Source organism: Anabas testudineus, chromosome 6 (genome assembly GCF_900324465.2).
Source record: "Anabas testudineus chromosome 6, fAnaTes1.2, whole genome shotgun sequence".
Lineage (NCBI taxonomy): Eukaryota > Metazoa > Chordata > Actinopteri > Anabantiformes > Anabantidae > Anabas > Anabas testudineus.
In genome coordinates this window covers 4613884-4638406 of record NC_046615.1, presented here as the reverse complement: position 1 = coordinate 4638406, position 24523 = coordinate 4613884, and the positions used below count along the sequence as shown (strand labels likewise).

At 42.0% G+C, this 24523-nt stretch overlaps 1 protein-coding gene across 1 annotated transcript in view; it reads left to right on the top strand.

Annotated features, from left to right (window-relative positions):
* necab2 (N-terminal EF-hand calcium binding protein 2) overlaps positions 1–24523 on the top strand; it is a 97083-nt gene that overhangs the window by 41766 nt on the left and 30794 nt on the right. The window contains exons 6-8 of the mRNA XM_026364701.1: positions 10332–10468; positions 10725–10849; positions 19845–19924. Of these exons, the coding sequence (XP_026220486.1) occupies positions 10332–10468; positions 10725–10849; positions 19845–19924 (342 nt within the window). The remainder of the gene's footprint in view (positions 1–10331; positions 10469–10724; positions 10850–19844; positions 19925–24523) is intronic.

Below are 24523 nucleotides of genomic sequence, written 5' to 3'. Positions count from 1 at the left end.
TATATCTCTCTTTTCCTCATTTGTCCTGCAAAGTTTCCCATCATGCAGCCATAGTTTTTTAACATGCGCTGTTAGAAAATCAGCCTGTAGTATTGTGTATATGTGGCCTTGTGTTTTCGATGAGGCAGCAGACTCTGCCAGATCAGAATATGCTATAATCACTTTCATCTCAGCAGTGAAACAGTCTGTACTGTAAAAGTAGTAGCCCTCATAGCATAGCCCCTCCCCCTCTGCATCCCTCTTACATTAGCATTGCAGATACTGTAAGACCATTTCCAGTCAGCTCCTCTCTGGGTTGGCACATCAGCACAGTGCAGGAGCCGTCAGCATATTACTCTAAGAGGTTTACGTATGTACTGTATGTGTGCCTGTCTGTCCCTTGTTCACCCTGTCAAGGTGCCGTTCTGTACAGAGCAGAGGTGGACAGCGACGAATCCTCCGAATATGTGACTGACTGTGACTGCATCCTCTGTGTCTCCCACAACTGTTAATGATGTGGACATGAATAATTTGTGTCAGTGTGTGCGTGAGTGAGAGAGAGAGAGAACTGGCAGAGCGTGTGTTGTTTTGTCAGCTGTGTGTGTGTGTGTGTGTGTGTGTGTGTGTTGACTGATGAGGTTACACCCAAAGCATGAATAATGCAGTGGACCGTAGCAGGGAGAAAGGAAGTGTGTGTGTGTGTGTGTGTGTAAGAGAGAGAGAGAGAGGTGGATGGGTAATTGGGTAAAAGGAGAGCAGAGTGAGAGGATCGTCACTTGGGGATTTAATACAGAGTTGAGGGAGTGAAAGTAAAACACACAAATGAACCAGAAGGCTCACCACGATGTACAGGACACTACATCCCTCTTCCTTCCTCACTTCTCACTTCCTTTATTCTCCTCCTACACTCCTCACTCCGTTTTTCTCCCCGCGTCCCACCACTCCCCTCCTATCTCCCTAACCTCGAGCAGCTTCTCTCCCTCCCACTGTTTCTCCCCCCTCCTTCCACCTCCATCCTCTTCCTCGCCTCCCTCCACTCTCGGCTCTCTGAAGGCCGATGAAGCTGGCGTGATATCTGAAGCGGCTGTATGTTTCTGATGGCTGTTAGTGGGCTCGCCTTCTGTTTAGAAACAAACTCAGGCACCCTGCCTTCTGTGAAGACCATCCACACTTCCAACAGTTAAATCCTCCAAAAAAACGCAGTGTTTGCTAATTTCTTTTTCTTTTTATAGCATCCTTCAGCTCCGATTGCAGGAATACACAATGACCCTATAATGAGGTGTTTCCACCACAACTTAAAAACTTGAGGACACGTCAAATCAAGATTCAGGAGGAGTCTGTAGGACCAAAGTTAACAGTACAGCAACAAAGTACAGTAGAGTCGAAAAGTCTACATCCTCACATTCTGCTGGATGCTTCTCTGCCCACATATTAAACACATGGAGGTAATGACTGATTCATGTTTTACAGCTCTAAATACTTTTTTGAGCTCTGTTATCTGCTGGGTCCAGACCACGTGTTGCGTTTACTCTACTATTAAATAAATGTCACTGTATCAGGTATGATCATTTCAGTTGTAATTACTCTCTAATTGAAGGTTAAACCTGATCTCTCACCTCTTGACCTCGAGCAGAATTAGAGCTCTCAACACACTTCCTGTTCAAATCCATGAGCTGGGATATTGTTTAGTTGCTGTGATTTTTGCTTTCTTCACTAGCTTTACACATACTGTCCTGTTACAAGATTCAGGCAGAGATACTTACAGTGTGGACTTTGTGTGTGTGTGTGTGTGTGTGTGTGTGTGTGTGTGTGTGTGTGTGTGTGTGTGTGTCTGGGTGTGGCCATGCTGATGTTATTGTTCTACTAATGGACTTTTAGATGTCTCTAGGAGAGGAGCAGCGGGTGATCAGCCATATTAGTCCAACATTAGTGCTTAAACATACAGTGGCAACAAGAAGAATGTGAAACATTTGATATTTTGTGGTTTTCTGCATTAATTTGTCATAAAACGTGATCTGATCTTCATCTAAGTCAAAAGTATTAACAAATATAATGTGCCTAAAATAATAACAAAAAAAATCTGATCTTTCATGTCTTTATTAAAAACCTCACAGTGCTAGTGGAAAAAAGCATGTGAATCATTTGAATTCATTACTGGTTGACCCCCCTTGGCAGCTCGGCAGCACATTGTTCAGGAGGAATTTTAGCTCATTCTTCCTGCAGAACTCCTTTAGCTCTGTCATATACTTTGGACATCTGGTGTGTGGCTCTCTTCAACTCGTTTCATAGCATCTCTATCTGGGAGGTCTGGGCTCTAACTTGGCCACTGCAAAAGGTGGATTTTGTTTTTCTGCAGCCATCCTGTTGTGGGTTTTTGATCATTATCCTGTTGCATCACCCAACTACAGCAGAGTTTCAGCTGACGTACAGTTATTCTCACTGAATTATTTTTTGATACACATCTTTCATCTTCCCCACAAGCACTGCAAGCTGGCCAGACCATGATGCAGCAAAGCAGGCCCCAATCATGATGTTTCCTCCACTATACTTTACAGTTGGGACCTCACTAGCATTGTGAGGTTTTTATGGTTGCTCCGAGTTTCTTTGTGTTATTGTTTTCGGCACATCATATTCGTTAAAACTCTTGTCTTAGATGAAGATCAGATCACGTTTTATTAAAAAATGTATGCAAAAACACACTAAATTCCAAAAGGTTCACATACGTTTTCTTGCTACTGTAGACACACAAACAGGCAGTGTACACACATGGTTGGACTCTGAGTGATCAGCTAGCATTGCAGCTTAGATCACACAAAGAATCTAAACTGGTACAGTGAACAGTGACGGAGAGCAGAGGAGAGTAATAGCCAAAAGAAACGGGCTGAATGACTTTAAGTGTGCAAGCGTGTGGTAAAACTAAACTGTGTTACTGTGAGAGAGTTTTTGATAACTGAGAGGGACCAGTAGAGTGAGAGATATTTAAAAGGAGTATGTTTCTCTCCGTAAGAGGCCTGCAGCTAGCTATAATTCCCCCCACTACTGCAAAATTGGTGTTGCTTAGAGACATATTGACTGCGGTTGCTAGGATACCATTTTAATTGGTTGATGTATGAAGCTGTGGCTGGGTTGTGGGGGTTTTCCGAGATAGCGTGCCAGCCAGCGAGCTGCTCTAGTGTTTCCCGTCCAGCAGATAGAGACCTGCTGTAGAGAGACCGTGTGAAATAAAAGTTGATACCTCCTGAGCTGCGAAATAAATGAAGTTGAACACAACTTCTTATGGGAGATTCGACGCAACATAAACAAGTTTTATTGGTTGCCATGTCAAAAGAGATCAAACCAATAGAAACTAATAAAAATTCTAAAAATAGGCAGGAAGTCTCCAGAGAGAGCACCTTGGTAAGATGTGGGCGTGTTGTCAGAAGATGAAGACCATTTGAAAGTAAGTGCAGGAACAGAAACTGCAAATTGTGCTCTCTCCTCTCTCCTCTCCTCTCCTCTCCTCTCCTCTCCTCTCCTCTCCTCTCCTCTCCTCTCCTCTCCTCTCCTCTCCTCTCCTCTCCTCTCCTCTCTCCTCTCCTCTCCTCTCCTCCTATCTCTCTCCTCTCCTCCTTTTTCTCCTCTCCTCTCCTCTCTCTCCTCCTCTCCTCTCCTCTCCTCTCCTCTCCGCTCCTCTCCTCTCCTCTCCTCCTCCTCCTCTCCTCTCCTCTCCTCTCCTCTCCTCTCCTCCTCTCCTCTCCTCTCCCTCTCCCTCCTCTCCTCTCCTCTCTCCTCTCCTCTCCTCTCCTCCTATCTCTCCTCTCCTCTCCTATCTCTCCTCTCCTCCTATCTCTCCTCTCCTCTCCTGTCCTCTCCTCTCCTCTCCTGTCCTCTCCTCTCCTCTCCTCCTATCTCTCCTCTCTCTCCTCCCTCCTCTCCTCTCCTCTCTCTCCTCTCTCTCTCCTCCTCTCCTCTCCTCTCCTCTCCTCTCCTCTCCTCTCCTCTCCTATCTCTCCTCTCTCCTCCTCTCCTCTCCTCCTATCTCTCCTCTCCTCCTATCTCTCCTCTCCTCTCCTGTCCTCTCTCCTCTCCTCTCCTCTCCTCTCCTCTCCTCCTCTCCTCTCCTCTCCTCTCCTCTCCTCTCCTCTCCTCTCCTCCTCTCCTCTCTCCTATCTCTCCTCTCCTCTCCTCTCCTCTCCTCTCCTCTCCTCTCCTCTCCTCTCCTCTCCTCTCCTCTCCTCTCTTACGTCTTCATGCCTGAAGTGGTGGAGTTTGACACTACTGGGAGGAAAGTATATCACACCAGTGTCTGTGACACACTTTCTGACTTGTTTGAAAGTGTCTTTCTTTCTGCTTACCCTGACCTTTGCACAAACCCCATTTGATAAGAGGACTTATCAAATGGAGCAGGACGTAGCCTCTTTTCTTGTCTGTACCAACCTAATCCTGCTATGTAGGACTGGACACACAAGCTAGGCTTGATAATCTTTAGACACATTAATGCAACGATAATTATAATCCAGTAATATACTGTAATACATATTATTCTGAAAATGATTCTGTCTCATGAGAAGTAATTTCACCTGTTTAAACAGTACTCTGTTCATGTGTAGTAAAAGGTCAGACTGAATATGTTCTGGACACGCAGCAGTTAAGTTTTAGTCATTAAAAAGGTTCCATATCCCGCTGGCTAATCATATTTACTATTAACAGCATGTGATCATTTGTCTAAACGATCACATGCTGCACAGTTATTTGTGTTTCCATGTCAATCTGGAAACTTGGTTTCTTGTGGTTGGTAACTTGTGAGTGTACAGTAACTATTAAAATCCATGTACTGTAGGAGTTTGGCCGGTGTTTTGCTCCTTTAAGAGTGTTTTTTGTCTGACTCACGACAACTTACAGGAAATGATTTTCCTCTCTCAGGTGTTGCTCACCTGTATGCATTGCTTGGACCATGATGGACAATGATTGCTGGCACACTTTAAGGACCTTCTACAATCTTCCTTCCTTTCGTCCTTTTTTTGTTTGTTACGTTTTTTTGTCAGACAGATATTAGATATTGTAAAACCAGTTTTTGTTTTTTGTAATCACAGTCAAAGCAGCAGGCTTTTACAAACTTAGTAAAACACCCCTAAATACAGCTCAAGGACAATCTCCCTCCTCTTCTGTCCTCTCACGGCTGACTGAGGTGACTTGGTTTCTCTCCTATGAAACAGATCAAGCTCCTTCAGCCTGAGCTGCTAGATAAACTGAATTATCAGTGGATCAATACCAACACTTGCGTCCTCTCTTCAACCTGTCTATCTGAGTGACAGTCAATGGAGCAATGCTCCTGACATTGGTAAAGCTGTTTTGACCCTATCATTACTTCTTATTGGGGCATCGAGACATAGAGACTCAACGTCTCAACCATGGGAGTAACTATCATCACAGACTGATGAGTAACTAAATACTATTACTAATATCTGATGTTTACCACTACCCTCCTGTGTTGTTAGAGTGAATGAAGAGAGTGAGATTTCATGCTGTGTCTTTTTGAGGTACAGCAGCTGGACCGCTGAAGATAGCTGACAAGACAAATGGCCTCACACTGTGTCTGAGAATTGAGTAAATTGGAGCCACACGGTTTCATTTTCTAGGCTATACCTGCGAATGTTGTCATCTTTGTTATGTTATACCACACAGGGATAGAGTGCTAATTTAATAAAGGGTGTATGACATCTGGTATTTCTCTCCACCAAAATCTCCAAACTGTGCGATCAGACCACGCTCCTGAGCTTATGGTAGCTGCCACAGACACTTAGTCAAAGTTGAACACTGTCAAACACTTGGACTCCATCTGAGTAAAAACATGGAGCTATTCAAAGTGGTGGTCCACATCTTGGTGACACCCACCCCCCCTCCACAAAGCATTTTATCTAACTGAGACTCAGAAGATGGAATAATTTCCTCTTAACTCTGTAATCAGTGATTACAGGGGTCTAGCTTCTACAGCCCCCTGTAATCAGCCATCTCATCAGAAAAGACCGCGTGTGTGTCTGTGTGCAGCCGCTGCAGGGGTAGGCCTGTGCATAGATGTGTAGGTGGATGGTAATGAGATTCATTGTTAACTGTGAGATATACATGAGATTTAAGACAAGTACACACACACACACACACACATACCTACAAAAGCTTAGCGACCTGCTGGCTCGACCAATTATTCCTACCAGATTACATTTTTTGATCTCATAAAAATCATGTCACCACCACTTTGTAATGAAAAAGCCGATAGTTAAGCAGAAAAAATATTGAGCCCTGTAGGTATCATAAGTTCTGAGGAGCTCGATCATAAATCATCGCACAAAACCAGGCACATCATCTCGAGCACGCGCTCTTATCCCTCCTGCGTTGCACACACACACACACACACACACACACAGAGTTATACATGTTTACTATAATACACATCGTAACTAATCACCAGGCTGTGTTCAAGGAGCCAGCGGACAGAGGTGGTGTTGCCTCCTGGGTCAGTGATGTGTGTGAATTATAGATCACAACTTTTCTATGCCAGACTTTGTATCCAGGCCCGTGGGACGCACTTGGCAGGAGGAGAGAGAGGGAAGACATGTACACTGAGAGAGAGACAGACAGGAAGGAGGAAAGTGCAGAGGCAGAGGAAAACATCTTAAATACAATGCACTAAACCCCGTTCACAGCGTTACATGTTTTAGAAGGCACAGATGGTGATAGCGCCAGGGTGGTGCTGCATTTTAGAGTCTGTCTTGGCTGTTTGGATGTTTTGCTGATGCTGGAATTCATGATTGTCAGAAACAGCTAACTGTTGCTAAAGCCGTTAACACAGCTGTTAAGTAAGTAGTAATAGCAGTATTTGTTGTTGGGCTGTAGTATTAGTTGGTAGGACTGATGTTTAAAAATAGTTTTGCTTTTTTTTGAGGTTGCTATGTGTAAGATGTCATGTGATTATAGCATTTTAGCAGTTTTATGCTTTAGTTTGCCTATGATATGTTAATCAAGGTGATGCTCTTATGAGACCATTAATTATTCCAAGTAAAATGAATGCTGATTAATCACATTCTGTGGTGATCTTTGACCCTGTGTGTCATTGAAACTTAGTGTCTTACAGGATGATGTCAAGGTCGCTGTCCACCAGCAGTTGTTTCAGCAGGACAATGACTCAGTACAGAATGATAAGGTGCACCATTAGGAGTCGTCCAGTCAGAGACCTTAGTCTATGCTTTGGAAACCCAAGTTATTTAGACCTTATTACAAAAGTTAGATGACGAACACATTACATTTGTGACCAAATTAATATAGGAAGCAGAATAATTCAAGTACTTTATGTAAACACTTAATACAATATTCATTTCCTCATACACACAAACACAGACAGATCTGATTCAGTGTGTGCTCTTGTATGATAGTAGCAGTAGCCTTAACCTTGACCATAAAAAACAACCCATTCGCCCACCCACAACACGATTTCTTCCTGTCTCAGCTTTCACTCATCCATCGTTCATCAGTTTTTACTTCTGAATCAAACTGGTTAATAAAACAACTGTGCAGTTACCTCCAGAACTCCACCTGAGGGAATTCCTGCTTCATTTGATTTGTTTAATTGTTTTAAATAAATGGTAACTTTGCCAAAAAAAAAAAAAAAATGCCGTACTACAGTATATCAGAATGGATGATTAATGATTAGGTGCCTATAATGGACTCGTAATGCATTCATAATCCCTTCCAGAAAACTGCCAGAATTCTTACTTATCATTTTGATTTATTCAGACGTGGATCCCACTTTGGTAATTGCATCACAGCATGGTAGTCATTAGTGAGTCATCAGTGCCTCATGGGTAAAATAGTGACAAAAGCCTAAATTTTGTAATAATAGTAATTTTGTGTTGGTTGTATTACAGATAGCTGTGAATTAAATTTCATCAAAACCAGATCAAACTGGCTGGACTGTTGTGCACGTGAGCTGATGAGGATCAGCAGCTTCTAAGTCGAAGTGTGTTTGCTCGGCTGTGTGTATACATGTGTGCGTACATGTGTAAAAGCCACTGACTGTGATAATGGAAGTCAATACATGGGCCTGTGTGATTCTGCGTCTCGCGGGATCGTTTGTCTTTTATTAGTGTAGAGAGCAGCAGAGAATGGCTGACTGCACAGGAACCTTAATTGTCTCCCTGAATCACTGCACTGTGACTTCTGACAGTAAAGCTGACGTGAACGACTGGCTCCACTCTCTGGAGTACATATTTAGTCAATTATGGCCCTGCATTTAATACTGAGATGTTATTGATGTGTAATTCTGACAGCTCCTTGGCTTCAAACATGTCTGAGCGGCGAATGAAAGTTGGCAGTTTAGTGTTTTATTGGTTAAATGTGAAATATTACGGTGGCGTCTCAGAGGTCAGTTGACTGTGACTAAGCTGTACTTTCCCTGTCACATGTTGCTGCTCCCGTCACACTTACCATTCTTTCATGGCACAAGTGCAGTTTACAGCAACAAAGATAGATTCACCACATTGGTAAGACCGTGTCTTGTTGACTTTGCAAGTGTCCGATTTTATCAGCTGTTGCCAGCTAAATAATTAAGCTTGTTTTTAGCTCCATAAGTTGGTTGACAACAGTGTTCGAGGTTATTTCTTTTATTTTTTATTTACTCTAAATGAGAATTTTTAAAAGGGGCTCAAAGCCAAAGGTCTCATACGAGACATCACAGTAAAAGACAGAGTCAAAAACTTCACCAGCATTTTCACCAGAAGACGAAGAATCAGCAGATTTTAAATGGTATTAATGTTGGCAAAGGAGCTCTTGGATGTGAAGCCTGATCTAATGTTTTAGAGGTTTAGGTCAGTTCCCTACCTGACTTAGATTAGACATTGATCCTCACAACTCATTGAATACCCAGCGGTCCATGGACGGTCACTGTCTCTTTCACAGCTGACTGACAGTGATGAGAGAGAGAGACATGCCGACACAAGGCTCCTTTTCATGGCTCTGAATTTAAGAGTAACATGTTCAAAACTGTCTTATTTAGATGTTTGTAGGCCACTTTGTTTTGTTTGGGGTCGGACTTGATTTTAAAATGAGTGCACATAATTTACATGTGGCTTTCCTGTCTTTTCCATTTAACCAGATTTAGTCGTCGACAAAATCCACAAAGCAAAGCTCCTGTCTTTAGGTTTCAGCACTCTGTAAAAACTAAATCTTTAATTTCTTCTTTAATCTATATGTACTTGTCAATCACGCAGCAGCTCTTCCCCAACTTTAATATGTTTTTAAATTTGCGTGGAAAAGCCCAAACCTCTAAATGCACAGTGTCACTGTTATGCAGAAGCCTGCTGAGCTGTGAGTGGGCCGTTACTGTTCAGGGCCTCTGTTTTAGCGAACACTCAAGTCCCTAAATAATTAAAAAGCAGCAGTGATAAGGTCATCACAGTTAGTACAGGAGCTCTGGTCTTATCTGAAACAGTTAACTCCTCCGACAGTTTGCTGTGTTCCCATCGTCAGCAGTGCAGCTCAGAGACCCCCTGCTTTCGGTGCTGTTGTCCTTGAGTCTCTTTTTTCCGTCCTCCTCAGAGTCTTGCTCAGTTTAACAAACTTCAACCTGTCTAAATTTACAGTTCAATAGAATCGATCCCCCCCCCCAGCATTTCCATAGAGTCGCTTGTGAGAGTTAAAAATGGCTCAGTGAAAATGATTGATCACCAATGGATCAAAAGGTTGTGAGCTGAAAGCTGGAAGCGCAACACTGCTCAGTTCGTCCGCATGAATCAGTGTCGTAGTGGAGCAGTGGATGATGCTGACAGCTCGGGAGTCAGGATGTCAGGGTGCTGTTGTGTTTAATAAGAGAGGGTGGATAATATTTCAGCTTGGCGTTGTGATTTTCCTGCTGAATCTGACCTGAAACAATATACTGTATAGTAAAACCACAAAACAGCACTTTTATGTCCCCGTGGGCCGAGCGGAAAGTTCAGTCGAAAAGGTTTTAGAGGTATTATTAGTGTGGCCTGGAACAAACTTTCAACAGTGAAACGGGACGGACGAGACAGATGGATGTGCAGAGAGTGAAAGGTGAAAGGTTTAAGTCTATTTCTGCTCGTTATTTTTGCCTCCCCTCACGCTGTCAGTCCACCTTGAGAAGCCCTTCAACTGTCAAATGGATGCAAGCAAAGATTTGTGCTAAGGAGTGAAGCTTTTCAGAGGAGTGAAGGTAGAAGAATGAAAAAAGAATGAACTGAGACGTGTGAAAGACATAAAAGAAAAGGAAACTTTCAAAATAAAGCTCCACAGAGGTTTTTATGGATGTGTTGGTATTACAACTTCTTTCCAATCCTGCTGTTTTTGTTCTCGTGTTCTCCCAGGTTTACGAGAGAGGAACCAACGTGGAGCAGTTTGTGACCCGTTTCCTGCTGAAGGAATCGGCCAATCAGATCCAGTCTCTCCTGAACTCAGTGGAGAGTGCTGTGGACGCGATTGACGAGCAGCACGGCCAGTCAGGGTGAGTCAGTGAGTTCATGGCCGTGTCAGGCTGCCAAGTGAGCACGTTCATGACTGCGCGCATGTATCTCGCCATTACAGTATGTGTAAAACCCACCCTGTCAGCATTCGTAATGGAACCGAGGCAGTTCCTGTTTTGGTTTTGCCCCATGTGACTTTCATTGTTCTTCCAACACTCCTTCTTTCCTTCAGCCAACCACAATCCCCCACTGCCACTTTCTATCTAACCTCTTCTTTTGTCTCCCGCTGTTTCTCAGTCATCTATCTGCCAAGATGAGTCCACGGATGTCTGACAAGCGCTACAAAAACACTGTTCCTGACTACCCCCCTAACAACAGAGTCAGTGCCAGGGAGGCTGTGAGGACCATTAACACTGCTTCAGGTGACAAACACACACACACACATTCCCACACACCACAGCACCTCCTCTGTCCGATTAGCACCATAGCCTCAACCTGTAGTTTGGGCACATCACTCTGGGTCGGCAGAAATCAAACTGGGACTGCCACTCAGCAGTTTTTCATCCGACTGTATCCCAACACACTCAAACACAAACACACATTCACGTGTGGTTTACTCTGATTTGTTAAATGCCTCCATCAGCCGCCTGCACAGGTCTGATGCAGCTGGACTGTAGCAGACAGGGCAGCACAGATAAACAGGCGGAGAAACGTAGGAACTGAGTTTGGAGAGGTGAAACACGGTAAAGGAGGGGCGAGAAAATGGAGGGTGACTGAGAAAGCATCTTAAAGTGTGTATAAGTGTCCAGTCAGCACTTAACACTTCAAAAATCCCCTATGCGGAGCTGTTGTATGGAGTGTGTGTGTGTTTTAGCTGCTGTAACACACACACACACATTGATTGAGCCACGTTACAGTGAAGAACGTGCAGGACTCTCTTCACTCTTCCTTTCCCTTTGCAAAATGTCATGCGTCTTCTCCCTTTTTCTACTCAGCCTTCCTCTCCTTCTTCTTCTCTTCAGCTGGTAGTCGACACTGCTGCACGTGCTCGCCTTGACACAGTGTGCCCACTCAAAACAAATTACTCTCTGAACAAATGACACTTCAAAAGGTTGTTGAGATATGGCATCACTTCATCGCAACACAACCTTCACAGGAGGAGAGGTGAAAAGAAATAAACAGCACAGCTGCGTTAAGGTGCCGGAAAGGGGGAAATGTTTCAGGGCAGAGTGAGTCAATCAATCAATCAGCTCTCAGTTGGCGTTATTGACTTCTGAGTGTGGGTTAAATCTGTTGAGTGTTGTTGCTTCATGGACAGCGTGAAACACTGTAAGGTTAGAATCATTACCAACTGTCAGGCTGCAAGATACTGACACACTGTGGTAAACAAAGAGTGGCACTGTGCCTGTGGTCCTGCACCAGGGCTGGGACAACCTACAGCCCTGCTTGTTTTTTAACCATACCTGCACTTAAACAGCTGAACCAGGTAATGAGGAGTGGGTAGGATAGAGATAGTTGGAAAACAAGCAGGACTGTGGCCCTCAAGGCCCAGGATCGGACCCCCCTGGTCCAAAACAACTATATACAACTAAATACAGCAGAGAGCATGATCAGTGTCAGGGACTCAAGGCAAAGCTCAGTGAGTAAAGCCCCAAGGGTAGAACTCATGTTGAAGTGCGAGGCCTCAGGCGGCACTTCATGAGAAACGGTGACACCAATGTGATGAATACAGCCACATGAGCTTGGGACTACTTTTGAAAACCTTTGTCACAGTCCACTGCTGCTTCCCAAAAAAGCAACATGAAACTCTATTATGCACAGAGGAAGCCCTACAGCCATTTTTTGCAGCTATGCCGCAGCTCAGCTCCTGAGATCATGTCCGATGGATTGAAAGACAGTGGAGAAATGTTCTGTGGACACAAGAGTTCACGTTTCAGCTTGTTTTCAGGAAAAACAGACGTCAGGTTGTCTCTGCCAAAGATGAAGAAGGTCATTATCCAGTGAAGGTACGGGGGTTCATCAGTGTCCATGGCATATGTGGGAACAACACCAGGCCTCATTCTGCATGTGCTATGTCAGCAAGACTTTGAGTAGTGTCTTTAGTGTAATAAAAAAAAAGGTGATAAATATGCCCATTGCACACATTAAACGCTTAATTTTTACTGACGGGCCCATATGCTCTCATGCACGTGTTATTGTGACCTCTAGAGCATTAAGGATACAAACTGAATGGGGATCAACATGTAAATGCATTGCTCCATGGTGAAAGCCTCCATCTTCTGTAACATGTTTACACATCAGTAAGTCAATTTAGAGCTAGTGTCATGGTGTACATGAGAGCAAATAGCACAGAGTTGACATTTAATTGGTTTGGAAACAGTTCGTGGGAGACTGCTGAGACATACAACAGTAACCCTTTCAATTGAAGAAACAAACAAATGCTCATAAGATTTCAATACAGTTCGAACCACTCTTCCTGTAGTATTGAGATCAATTTGTAATAATGCCAATTCAACTGCATCGATCTGCAAAAAGAAATAATTGGATTGCGTCTCTCCAGCTTCAGCTATAATTACATGAAGGGTTTGCTAATCCTGTTACTGGCAATGAGTTAGATTTTTTTATTTCTGCTGCTTTCTTTGCTATGGAGCAAACATCATTACATGCATTTCAAATATGGTAAAGTTGTTGTTTAATTCATTTCCTATTTATGCGCAAATGATTTTTGAATGTTTAGATCTGGTCTTCGGTTCCAGGGCAACTTTATGGAAATAGTCCTTTTTATGATGATTTATAATGCACTGTAAATATTAATGCAATATATTATCTTAAATGTTTAATGCACAGATCTGTTTTCAGACTAATAGTAACAATATCTGAACACTGTTGAGAATGTATTAAAGGTACTGTATGTATGTAGACCTTTGTGGGATCCAACTGACAATAAGATCTTCAATTTATATTGTAAAGAGAAAGCTATGACCCGAGTTGGTTTAACCATAGTACCATACCATACCCATAATTGCTACTTGATGTGATCACAGACAACAACATGGCACCTGACGGCCACCGTAGGCTCTCTCACATTTGGAAAGACAGGGGTGGAGGGAGAAGGGTATTCAGATAGTTAAAATCTGCAACCTCAGCATGAGATACCAGTAAATCTCACACACTGCACCTTTATGTAGTTTCACAGTTCAGTATCATCATTTATGAATCATGCCAAAGTAGAAGTAATTGCAGTTGAGTAACTCGTACAGTGTAATACCAGTAACACACACCTAATGTTGCTGTGTGCAAAGTGAGAAATCAACACCCACATGTGAAATGTGCCGTTATAAAGGTCACATCTGACTAAGCGTCACGGAGTAAACCGGCACATACAGTAGAGCATAAGTCGGTCAAAGCCATAGAAGTTTAGACGAGTGATCACTTGAGCAGAAATAGGTTTCTGTTGTTGTAATGAACAGTGTTCATGGTTATGTAGCTCCTGTGACACAGGAAGCCACAAGCCCCAGTAAGTGGGCTCACTGTACTGTATATTTCACACATACAAGGCCAGTTGTGTGTTGGAAATTTTAATCCCGGCACGATTGTTAAACATAAATAAATCTCATGAACACTGGCTGCTTGACAGGATTTTGTGATTAATGCCCTCATTGATGCAGTTAAGTGGAAATGGTGTTGCTACAGCTCAATAAACATTTGTGTTTCCTAGGGGTGGCATAAGCAAACAGAGGTGTAGAGAGTGTGACAGTGATGTCAGATTGCGGTGATGGCTCTTTCTTCTCGCACAGCCTTGTCAGTCTGACAGCAGGCTGACAAATGACAGGTGACTCTTTATCCTATACCTCTAAAAGTACATCCCTGTACATGATACATGACTGCGCTATGACAAAACATGAGACTGATCTCCTTTTATTTTGCTGTGAGATTTTGCAGCCACCCTTACGGTGGCCCCTAGGGACACAACACATACAAAAGTGGAAGCACAAACATCAAGGAAAGACGCTGCAAATCCAAGCACAGATCCAGAAAGGGAAGAACGAAAGTGACATTAGGGACCTTTGTTATGAAGATACTCTCACAGCTCTCGCTCTCTCTCCTTGTGTTTCATGTGACAAATGATCAATTAAAAATTGGGGGAAACATATTTGGATCTAGCAACTATTAAGATAAGAATTAACTAAACTGTCCGTGTGTTGGACAACAACACATGGACAGTTTAGTTTGTTTAGCTTCAGTCTGTGGACTAAAGTGCAGAGGAGTTTTTCCTGTTCAATTATTGATTCATTTGTCCTTCTACAAGAACAAAACAGGAGATATTTTATTTTTCGTTGACCTGTATTTCCTTTAAATGACTCACCTCAGGATATGTGTCTTTTAACCCTGACACAGATGTGTTGATCAGGACAGTATGAACAAGAGATGTCCCGGGCCGCTGACAGTGACAGAGTGGTCCAATAAAAGTGTTGCTGAGGGTTAGAATAGCCTTCAGTGACCACATGACTGGTTAGTTCACTGTGACAGCCTGGATGGTCTTAGCTTTTGTAGATTATCTTCCAAATGCCACAACATACAAAGCACACAGCACATTTAAAAATGTTTCAATTCATTGTTGTAAAAAATATTATTTTAAAATGAACCAAAACCACTGATTATTCTAATGAATGAATGAATGAAGTCTGGACTTCAAAGCAAAAACTTTGCGTCCTTTCATCACAGTTTTGCTTGTTTATTTCTGAAAATGAACGTTTAAAGCTTTCAAAGTGAATTTTATATATGTATTTTATCTGGCTTTTAAAAAATAAATGCTACAAATCTTTTGAAAGAAAAACAATTTCAGGGTTTTTTATACAGAATTAGGGAATAGTTTTATGAACACGCTGAAGAAAAAGCTTCAGTATTGGAAGACTCTCTTCTCATAACATCATCGACCTATGTTTATTGTATACACACAATACATCTGACTCAATACCATAGTGCTGAGCCTGGAATAAAAACCCTCAAGACCTCTGTTGTATTCTGAACTTTTCTTGTTCTCTTTTCTTTCCTGCTCTCAGTGTCAGGTTTTTACGTTGGTGACATTCTTCTTTTGTGTCAGTGATATGCACCAGTCTCATTTTGAGCAATTGAAAAAGTTTCTGTTAGTGCCAGTGCTGCATAGAAGAAAAATCGATTCATGTTGGATGACTTGTACAAGGATGACAGATCAAACTGACAGAGTTTTCAGCTCTTCTTCCAAACATCTGTCACCTGTCAGGGGAGTGCATCCCAAGATATGTTGGCGATTAGAGCGTGCCAGGAAGGGCCACGGAGCTGCATTCTGCAGACACAGGCTTCGAAATGTTAACAGAGAACCACAAGTAATGTTTGAGCGGGGTTTACATGTTGGCCTCCTACGCATTGTGTGGTAATCATGCGTTTCCCTGCAACACTGCTGGTTCACTGCTTCAATTCAGCCTGTAACAGCACCCAGGAAGCATGACACAGATGGTGATGGTGGTACTGGTCGAATCTGAATGTCACTGGGTTTGATTTAAGTTTTCATGACATTAACAGCCATTCACAGCCAGAACTGCTGGACAGTAGCTGTAGCTGAAGAATAAAGCTCTGCTTGATTGCAGCATATTCCAGCTGCTCTGGGAATTTATCTTGAAGTGTTTCTGGTTCTTGTGCAGCCTCCGTGATCTGACTTAGCGACTTAGACCAAACCCTGTCCTCTGCTTTATCTCTCAATAAAAATGATTAATTGTTATTTGCTCTATTCGGCAAACTTTTTTTCACAATAAGATACTTTAGAGCAAATTGTAGGTTGAAAAAATGCCATAGCTTCAAGCTAATTTACGTATTTTCCGTAAATTTATGTGCAACTCTGTCCATAACTGGTAACTAATAAATAACTTAGAACACAGTATAACATAGCATTAATCATATTTAATGATGACTAATTACACATATGAGCAATGTCTACAGTAAAACATTCCTTCACTGCTTATGTCGGATTTACGCATTCAATTCTGCAAATACAACTAAAAAAAGAAATTGCTTCCTTCAGAGACAGGGAGGTTCCATAAGGGAGACAAAAATATAAATAATGCACACAAATTACTAAACTGAGAGCACTCTTCAAGGATTACATAATTTGTGCTCTGGATTTACTGCCTTTTGTTTTTGGCGTCAAACAGCCTCTTTCAAGCCCAGTCTCTCTTCCTTTTTTTTTGCAGCTCAAGCAAACTCACAAAACCACACCAGCCACTGTAGCACATGTTTATAGGTTAACTGCCTCTCCAGCACACAGGACAATGACTGAACATCAGGCTTTTATTCACTTCAGACACTGAGATTGTTCCATAAACAGAGGCCTCGCCCAAATGACAAAACCCCTTTTATATGTGTGGAGTTTTACTGCTTTGATTTAGCTGATTCCATGTTCACATCACAGAAAAAGAACATGTATCATTACTATTAAATCCATTATATTAAAAACAGCTTTTAGTTCTTTTTGTCACTCTCTCCTTCTCCTGTCTCTCAGTTATCCTCCCCACCTCTGTCCTCTCTTCTATACTTGAAGCTGTAAAGCAGCTCTGACAGCCGAGGACCTTCATGTCAGCTGTGCTTTGTCTTGACTCAGGACAAGTCAATTGATTAATGACTCCCATCTTCTCTCGCTTTTCTCTCCACCTCTGCCGCCTTCTACTCTCCGGCTTCCTGACATATGTATGAATGACTCTCGCCTGACTCTCTTTTCCCTTTTTGATCTGCTCTATGTATGACTCTATGCACACATATGAAGTAGATTTATCTCCACTTTTCATGTCACAAACTCAACTAAACTAAATAGAGAGTATGAGAGTAGGTGATTTTCTCTGAAGAAATAAAGATGGACACAGAGAGGGGGAGAATAGATAAGCCCAGAAATGACAAAGCCGTGAGTGGGAGATGAGTGAGAGTATGAAATAAAGAGTAAGAGGGGGGAAGCTAAAAATATCCTGCACCACCTTCAAGTTGGGATGTTGATGATGTACCGTTGCTGTGTGCAACACTTCAGTGCATCTGTCACTTTACTGAAGAGTTTTAATTGGAAACTAACTGCGGTTTGTTGTTTTTCCAACCCTCACAAACACAGAGCAAAGAGCGTGTGCCTGCGTTCCTGTACAGTGGCAAGGAAAAGAACTGTAAGTGAACCGCTTCGGGTTCCTGGTTTTCTGCATAAATCGGTCCTGTAATGTGATCTGATCTTCAAAAGACGAACAATCATCATGTTTTATGTCTTTACTGAACGTACCCATTCAACTTAACAGAGTGATGGTGGAAAACCAAGCAAGCTTCCTGTAGCTGTGGATTAGACCTGTGCAATGTTCAGGAGGACTTCCTGACAGATCTGCTTCAGCTCAGACATATTCATCTGGTCTCTGACTGGATTTTTGGCTCAGAGGTCATACTGTAGTTAATTTAGTTTGAAGGTTAGTGTCATTGACCTGCTGCATCATCCAGCTTGTGCTGAGCTGCAGCTTGAATCGAGAATCACCTTCAACATTATTACTACAACATAACTATTACTACATTATCCTTATACCTATTATGTAAGAATTCCCATGCCCTTGTAGAGCTACATTCACATTTATCAAATCCTCAGTGCAAGTCTTTGTCAACAACACGTGCGCTGTGTTCATTTGTGTGCACAAGCCCAGCTGTGCCACACATTATGTTTCTCTGATAGAGAAGAAAATGGAGTCTCCATGTTTTGTCCGGTCTACTGAGACTTATGTGTCTAAAAGCAGCAGCTGGTTTTCTGTGCCAGTACGATATAACTTATCACTGTCTACGGTTTCAAAACGTGAAATCTGGTTCTCATGGCTGTATCTGTTATAAAATGCATGCTGGCTTTTTGATAATGTGAATGTAAAGCACTTCCCCACAGATCATTGGTGCAGTAAAACATTGTTATGTGTTATTGATGTGGTTGTAATCCTGATGGGAGCAAAGAAGGAAGTCAGACGATATTACTATATTGCAACAAAGCCAGCATAGGTTGACGTCAATGGACAGATGACAAAACATTAGACACCAGAAACCGACAGTCAGTGTTTAACCATGATCACCGTCACCATTCTGTAACTACGTGAGAATTGGACTCATCTTGATGACTTGCAGTACAGAACTGTGCAGTTTCTTCTTCTATGATTAAAAACAGATAATGGCAGAACATGCATTAGCTCAATGTGAGAGACGGCAGTGGACTTTTCTGTATGAGACATATGATTATATGTTTAGGTCAACATACAGAAAGTTAAATGAGGTAAATGTGGAATTAATTGAGGAGAGAGTCAGTAGAGACCCTTTCCCTCCACCCTGCTGCTAGAAGAATGTAATTCCTTACACACTTCTGTAATTGACTGGGTGACGCGGACACTTATTTCTAAATCCACTGAAATGACCACTGGGCTTTTATCTCCAACTGTCTCCATGGTTACAGACTATGGTTTAGTCGATGAGTTCATGTGTAACCCTGTGTGTGTGTGTGTGTGTGTGTGTGTGTGTGTGTGTGTGTGTCCTAATTGACTGGCTGTTAAAGCTTTTAATGAAGAGTGTGCAGTCGGCTCTCCAATTAGCGGCGCGGGGGTCATCAGGGGACGAAGAGCGGACGGCAGCTCAGGAGAGGGGGAGGGAACCGAAAGAGGAGAGAGAAATATAGGTGAACAGAGGGTGAAAAGAGAGGCGTCGGTTGAAAGTGGGGTCAATGAGAAGGGAACAAATAGTTTTCACAGTATTCTCGAGTGTTATTTCAGAACTTTGTCTTTAACTTTGAGATGAGATGAGATGAGATGAGATGAGATGAGATGAGACCACCATCAGCACCAATTCAAATGTTGTGCGGTCATTCCATTATGTTGGATGTTATGTTATTGATAATGAGATTTAAAATTTATCCCACTTGAGGATGTTCTTGCTAAAAAGCAAACATTTGGTGCCAAAGCCTTCTACTGCTTTGTGACCCGAGCTAATTAGGAAGAGCACGGTGTGGTTTAGTGTCTAAAAAGCGCACTGGGATATAAGAGCCAGTTAAATGGTACACCTGAAAGAGGCTGGCTTCACATCCATCCGTTTGTTTACTGTCTTGGAACAGACCGAGTTCCCTCTGATAAACTGATATAATTGCCTGTAATTTATCAGCCTCTTTGGAGCGTTTCCCTTTGCAAGCGAAGAAAAGATCGAGTTCAAAAGGGAAGAGAAAGGACTGGTTAGCTGGATTCATTCCACATGTGCTCGTGTGGGTTTCTACTGTACTTACTGTCTGTATTTACCAAAAAAAAAGAAGAAGACAAGTCTTATGAAAGATGAGAATGACAGTCCTGGTATGGAGTGATTGACTGTGTGTGTGTGTCTATGTGTGTGTGTGTGTGTGTGTTGCAGGTGCAGTTGAGGTGAGGAAAGAAGGTCTCGAAACTCAGATCAACCGCCTGGCTGAACTGATCGGACGACTGGAGAATAAGGTAAGTAGCACACACACACACACACACACACTCAGAAGATATTTCATTGATTTACATTCATCTTTAAGGATTTTCTGTAACCATCATCACTATATAAACTATATCCCACCTTTATAATAATGAGCATCCAAACACTCCCACCATTAACCATGGCTGGTCGAAGTTAAATGCTACTAGATATGCTGAAGCTAATCAGTACAAATTGTTATCCTGGAGACTGGAGGCAGTGTTAGAAACAACGCACAGTGAGAGGCAATCAACAAATGAATCTACTGTGAAGGATGACACGTGAAGGTGGAGGACTTAAACACTTCCTTGCACACCACCAGAGTACTCATTATTTTTAGCTCCATGAATCCCTCAGACTGCAAACAGCACAAGTCCCTGGTCTTGTCCTGATACTGAACTTTCTAACAGAGCTGTTAAAACTCCAACATGGCATATTGAAGCTGAAGATGTGTACGTTCTTACCTTTGTTTCAACTCCATGACCCCAGATGCATTTTCATCCTCCTCCCTCCCGCTCCTCCTGCCCCTCCCTCCCCAGACTCTCTTTGTCTCTTTGGCATGGCCTGCTTCTTGTCCAGTACTGAACATGTTAAGACTAATGGAGTCCCAGCAGACTCAGCTGTCTTCAGGAGAGCCAGAGAGGTCCTGGAATAACACAATGTGCATAATAAACACAAGGGGCCTCATGCAAGAACACATTTCTTCTACTTCTCACTGTGAGGTCTGTTTGTACTACTGCTTCACAGCAGATTCACTGGACTCTCTTAAGTCACCTGTTTCAGATTTAAGCTCCTGTTCTGCTTCATTTGTGGGAAAATTTAGTTCACAAAGATGTCATGAGATTAAATCTGCACTCCAACTGTGCTGTTAGAAATCAGGCAGCCTGATGGTTACTGCTCATGTAACCACAGTGTCTGTGTCAAGTCTGGCTCAGCACGTAGAGGCTGCTGTGAAATACAACAAAATCTTAAGTAGCACTCAGTAAGTTGGCATTTGTCATACAGCCAACACTGTGCATTTTTATTACATCAATTACATCAAACGTTTTAAAACATTTACACACAGACTCTCTTAAATCGCTGTTAAGGCCAAATCTGCTTGTAAGAGTGTTTCTTGCAGGGGGCCCATTGTGCTGCAGTGTAACAGGCTTTGTGCCTCCAACGTTGATTTACCTCAAGCCCTTGAGCCTTGACGCTAATTTAATATACCTCTAACAAATTGCCCAGGTTTAAGGAGAACTTCACTCAGATGAGTGATCTCCATTTTAGCAGAAAATGATTGAAACACCTTCTACTGAGAATTGTTCAGTAATCACCCTGACGCTCTTCAGCCAGCCTATTCTGCTGCTCTGAGACTTGTTTACACTGACTGTGACACAAAGGACAACTTCTCATGGCCGGCTGTCAAGTCCAGGTTTTACTCGTTAAGACGGGAATGGAAACTCCTCAGGAACGATTTATTTCTCTTTCTTTAATGTGTGAAAGGAGCTGGTAATTAATTGAAATAGACAGATACAAGTGCGACTTTGCATTCATTTATTCATTCTTTTCCGTCAAATTCAGAAGTTAAATTATAAGTGAAGTCTCATTGTCAAGCAACAAAACATCACAATGGAGTGAAAATGATTCTAAGTCAGAGGTTTTGATGAAGACCATTAGTCGTCCCAACGTCAAAACCCTTGAAAGTGGGAGCAGAGGACAGAGTAAAAATAAAAAGAATACATGCAAATTACAATCTAGTAAACACACACACACACACGCGCGCCACATGACAATTTAGAGACACAATTTGCCACAAACATCACTTATTCCGGTTCATCAAGCAGCACTAATTTTTCATTTGAGTGGTGTGGACGTGCCGCTAAATCACTGCAGCACAAAAGGATTATATTGTTGTGCATTAGTATATATGCTTGGATGTTGTTAGAGCAGCAGTCAAACATTAAACAATGAAAAAAGACAGAAAACTATGTAGAGCCTGTGGATTTAAAGTATGTTTCCACTCTCATTACATGGTTCTTTTTAAACTCAGCCGAGCAGGAAAACCCTTTTACAAATGTTGTTTTTTTTTATTCCCCATTATGACGTGTTTGTGTTCTGAGGTGGACATAAAACCACCTGTTAGCTGTTTAATTTTTTTATTTTAATCAGGACATACAGTACTCACATTGGGATAATCTGTGTCTGACCTCTACATAGGAGCTTTTCTTCCACAGCTCCAGAAAATGTGTTTAATTCTGATCCAGATTAATAACTTCAAGGAAAACCTCAAACAACATAAAATGCTGTTAATTTCACATTGCCAATTTAAAAGCTGCACAAAAGCAGCTAAATAATGTTACATACTGGAGCTTTTTTCTTTTCAATGTATCATCTTACTTGTACTTTGAAGGTCTTTTGAAGTTGTTGCATTTTTTATATGATTTTCCACATCGGTGAAAGAGTGTCTTTGTGAGCAGAAGAAAATGACCCTGAAATTACCCTTCCAATTGCAACAGATAATAGCAGAGAAATACTGTGCAGGGAAAGAAATAGGTTGCCAAACTTTTATGTGGGAAAGTGTGTTGTCAGAATAACAAGAGCTACAGAAAAACTAAAGAATAGACATTTTCTGTTGGATTACACTTCCAGAAGCCCAGGCCGTACTGCAGTAATCATATCAAAGTGAAATGTGGCTTTGAGGAGAGGCATTGTATTAAATGTGGCTTTGTCTCTGTCTCTCTGTTTGGCCTTGTATTACCTGGACGGACTGTGCAGGAGTCTGGAAGAGGAAATGATATTATCACACTGCGTCAGAGTGAATCACGAATTGTTTACTGAATGAATAATAAGACAGCCACACACATGAGGGACGGGCTGGGCAAGATGAAAATAATACCCTGTGTTGGCACCACTTCTCTGTGATAACAGAGAAATCCTGTTACCTGCAAATGCACCTTAAAGTGGCTAATTCATGTTGCTCACGCTCACTCTCAGATTTCCCCCACACGTCTTCCTCCACACCGTCCTCGACATTGTGTTGTTTTGGTTGCACAGTATCATTAGTTTTTACATTGTTGTGTGCTCCAGACAAAGAAATAGTTTCTCCACTGAAAAGCTCAATCTTAGGAAAGGGGGTTATGATTGTAGCTGCGTATGTGGTATGAGAGATACTGTGCACAGTCACACGCGAAATGATTTTCTTCTCTTTTCGACAGCAAAATAATGCAGTGTTGTCTTTAATAAAACAGATTAATTGGTTTCCCTTAGAAGTGGTGATACACTCGTGGACTGAAGTTATACTTTAGTATCATAATAACCCTTCCTATATTCATCTTATTTAAATAAAGCAAAATACTCAATGTGCTGTTGGGTATCATTGTGGGCACCAAACATGATCAAGAGAAATAAAAGAAGACAGTTATCTGAGGGAATAAGGAAGAAAGGAATTGTTAAGCAAGGTCCAGATAAACCTACCACAGGTTTTTTTTCTAAACCACGGTGGACCATTTTCAAGTAGCTGCTAATATCACCAAGGTGTTTAAGGTTTATGGGACAAAGCCAACCTCCCTCAAAAAAATGAAACCCTGAGGTTAATTAATAAAAGTCATGGTTTGAGGTTTCACATAATTGAATTATGTCAGTCAGCAAACCGTCCTGCCTTCAGCTGACGTAATTTCATTTTGTGGAACCTGAAATCTTGACTTTAATGAGTTTAATACATTTGAGTGCTGTAGATTGAAGATTGAAAAGTAAATTAAAAACAGACTGACCAGAGAAACTGTTACAATGTTGGAAAAAGAACGAAGGAGAACATTGACCTGATGCACCACACGTCCATTTCTGAATCACATTGAACTCCACGGACGAATTGGATAAAATTAATGTTGACAATACAATAGAATGCTCTCATCGGCTGTTTTGCAGCATCTGACACAGGGAGTCTTCAATCTGAGCAGAAATTATTGAAATCAGTAGATTGTTTATTTATTCTCTGGAGAGAAACACATAAACCTTTACTTGGGATCTTTTGATGTGTGGTGTAGGGACCACCAGATGTCGTTCATTGGCAGAGCACAGTGGTTGTGGACCTGGATAATGGGGCTCAGGTAGGAAGGCACTGTTGAGTTGACCGTTCGGTGGGTGAGAGTCAGAGCAGCCGCTGGAAGCCAGTGCACAGTTATGTACAGAGGTGTGTCCTGTTGAAATATGTGCGGCTGTATTTTGCATAATCTGGAGAGATTTAAATTTGCATGATGGCAGCTCTGTCAGTAGGACAACCGGTTGACCAAGGTCAAACAGAAAACAAAGTCGGACAGTAGATTGTGAAGACAGTGGAGCTTTGGGCAGATACAGAGATATTAATTATTATTACTTGTTTATTACTAATTATTATTATTATTTTTAGTTATGGCAGTGAGATGTCAAAATGTCCACTTTGAGAACGGTCTGTGGGGTAAAGAACATAGAACATAGTCAACAGTGAGTCTCCACCGCTGAAATCTTACGTGCTGAACACCCAACAACACAAAGCACCTTCAATTTCAGTCCAGCTGTGACCAGACTGTGTCACATGAAAGTGTTTGGTGAAAATGTCAGTTACCCTGTGAGCA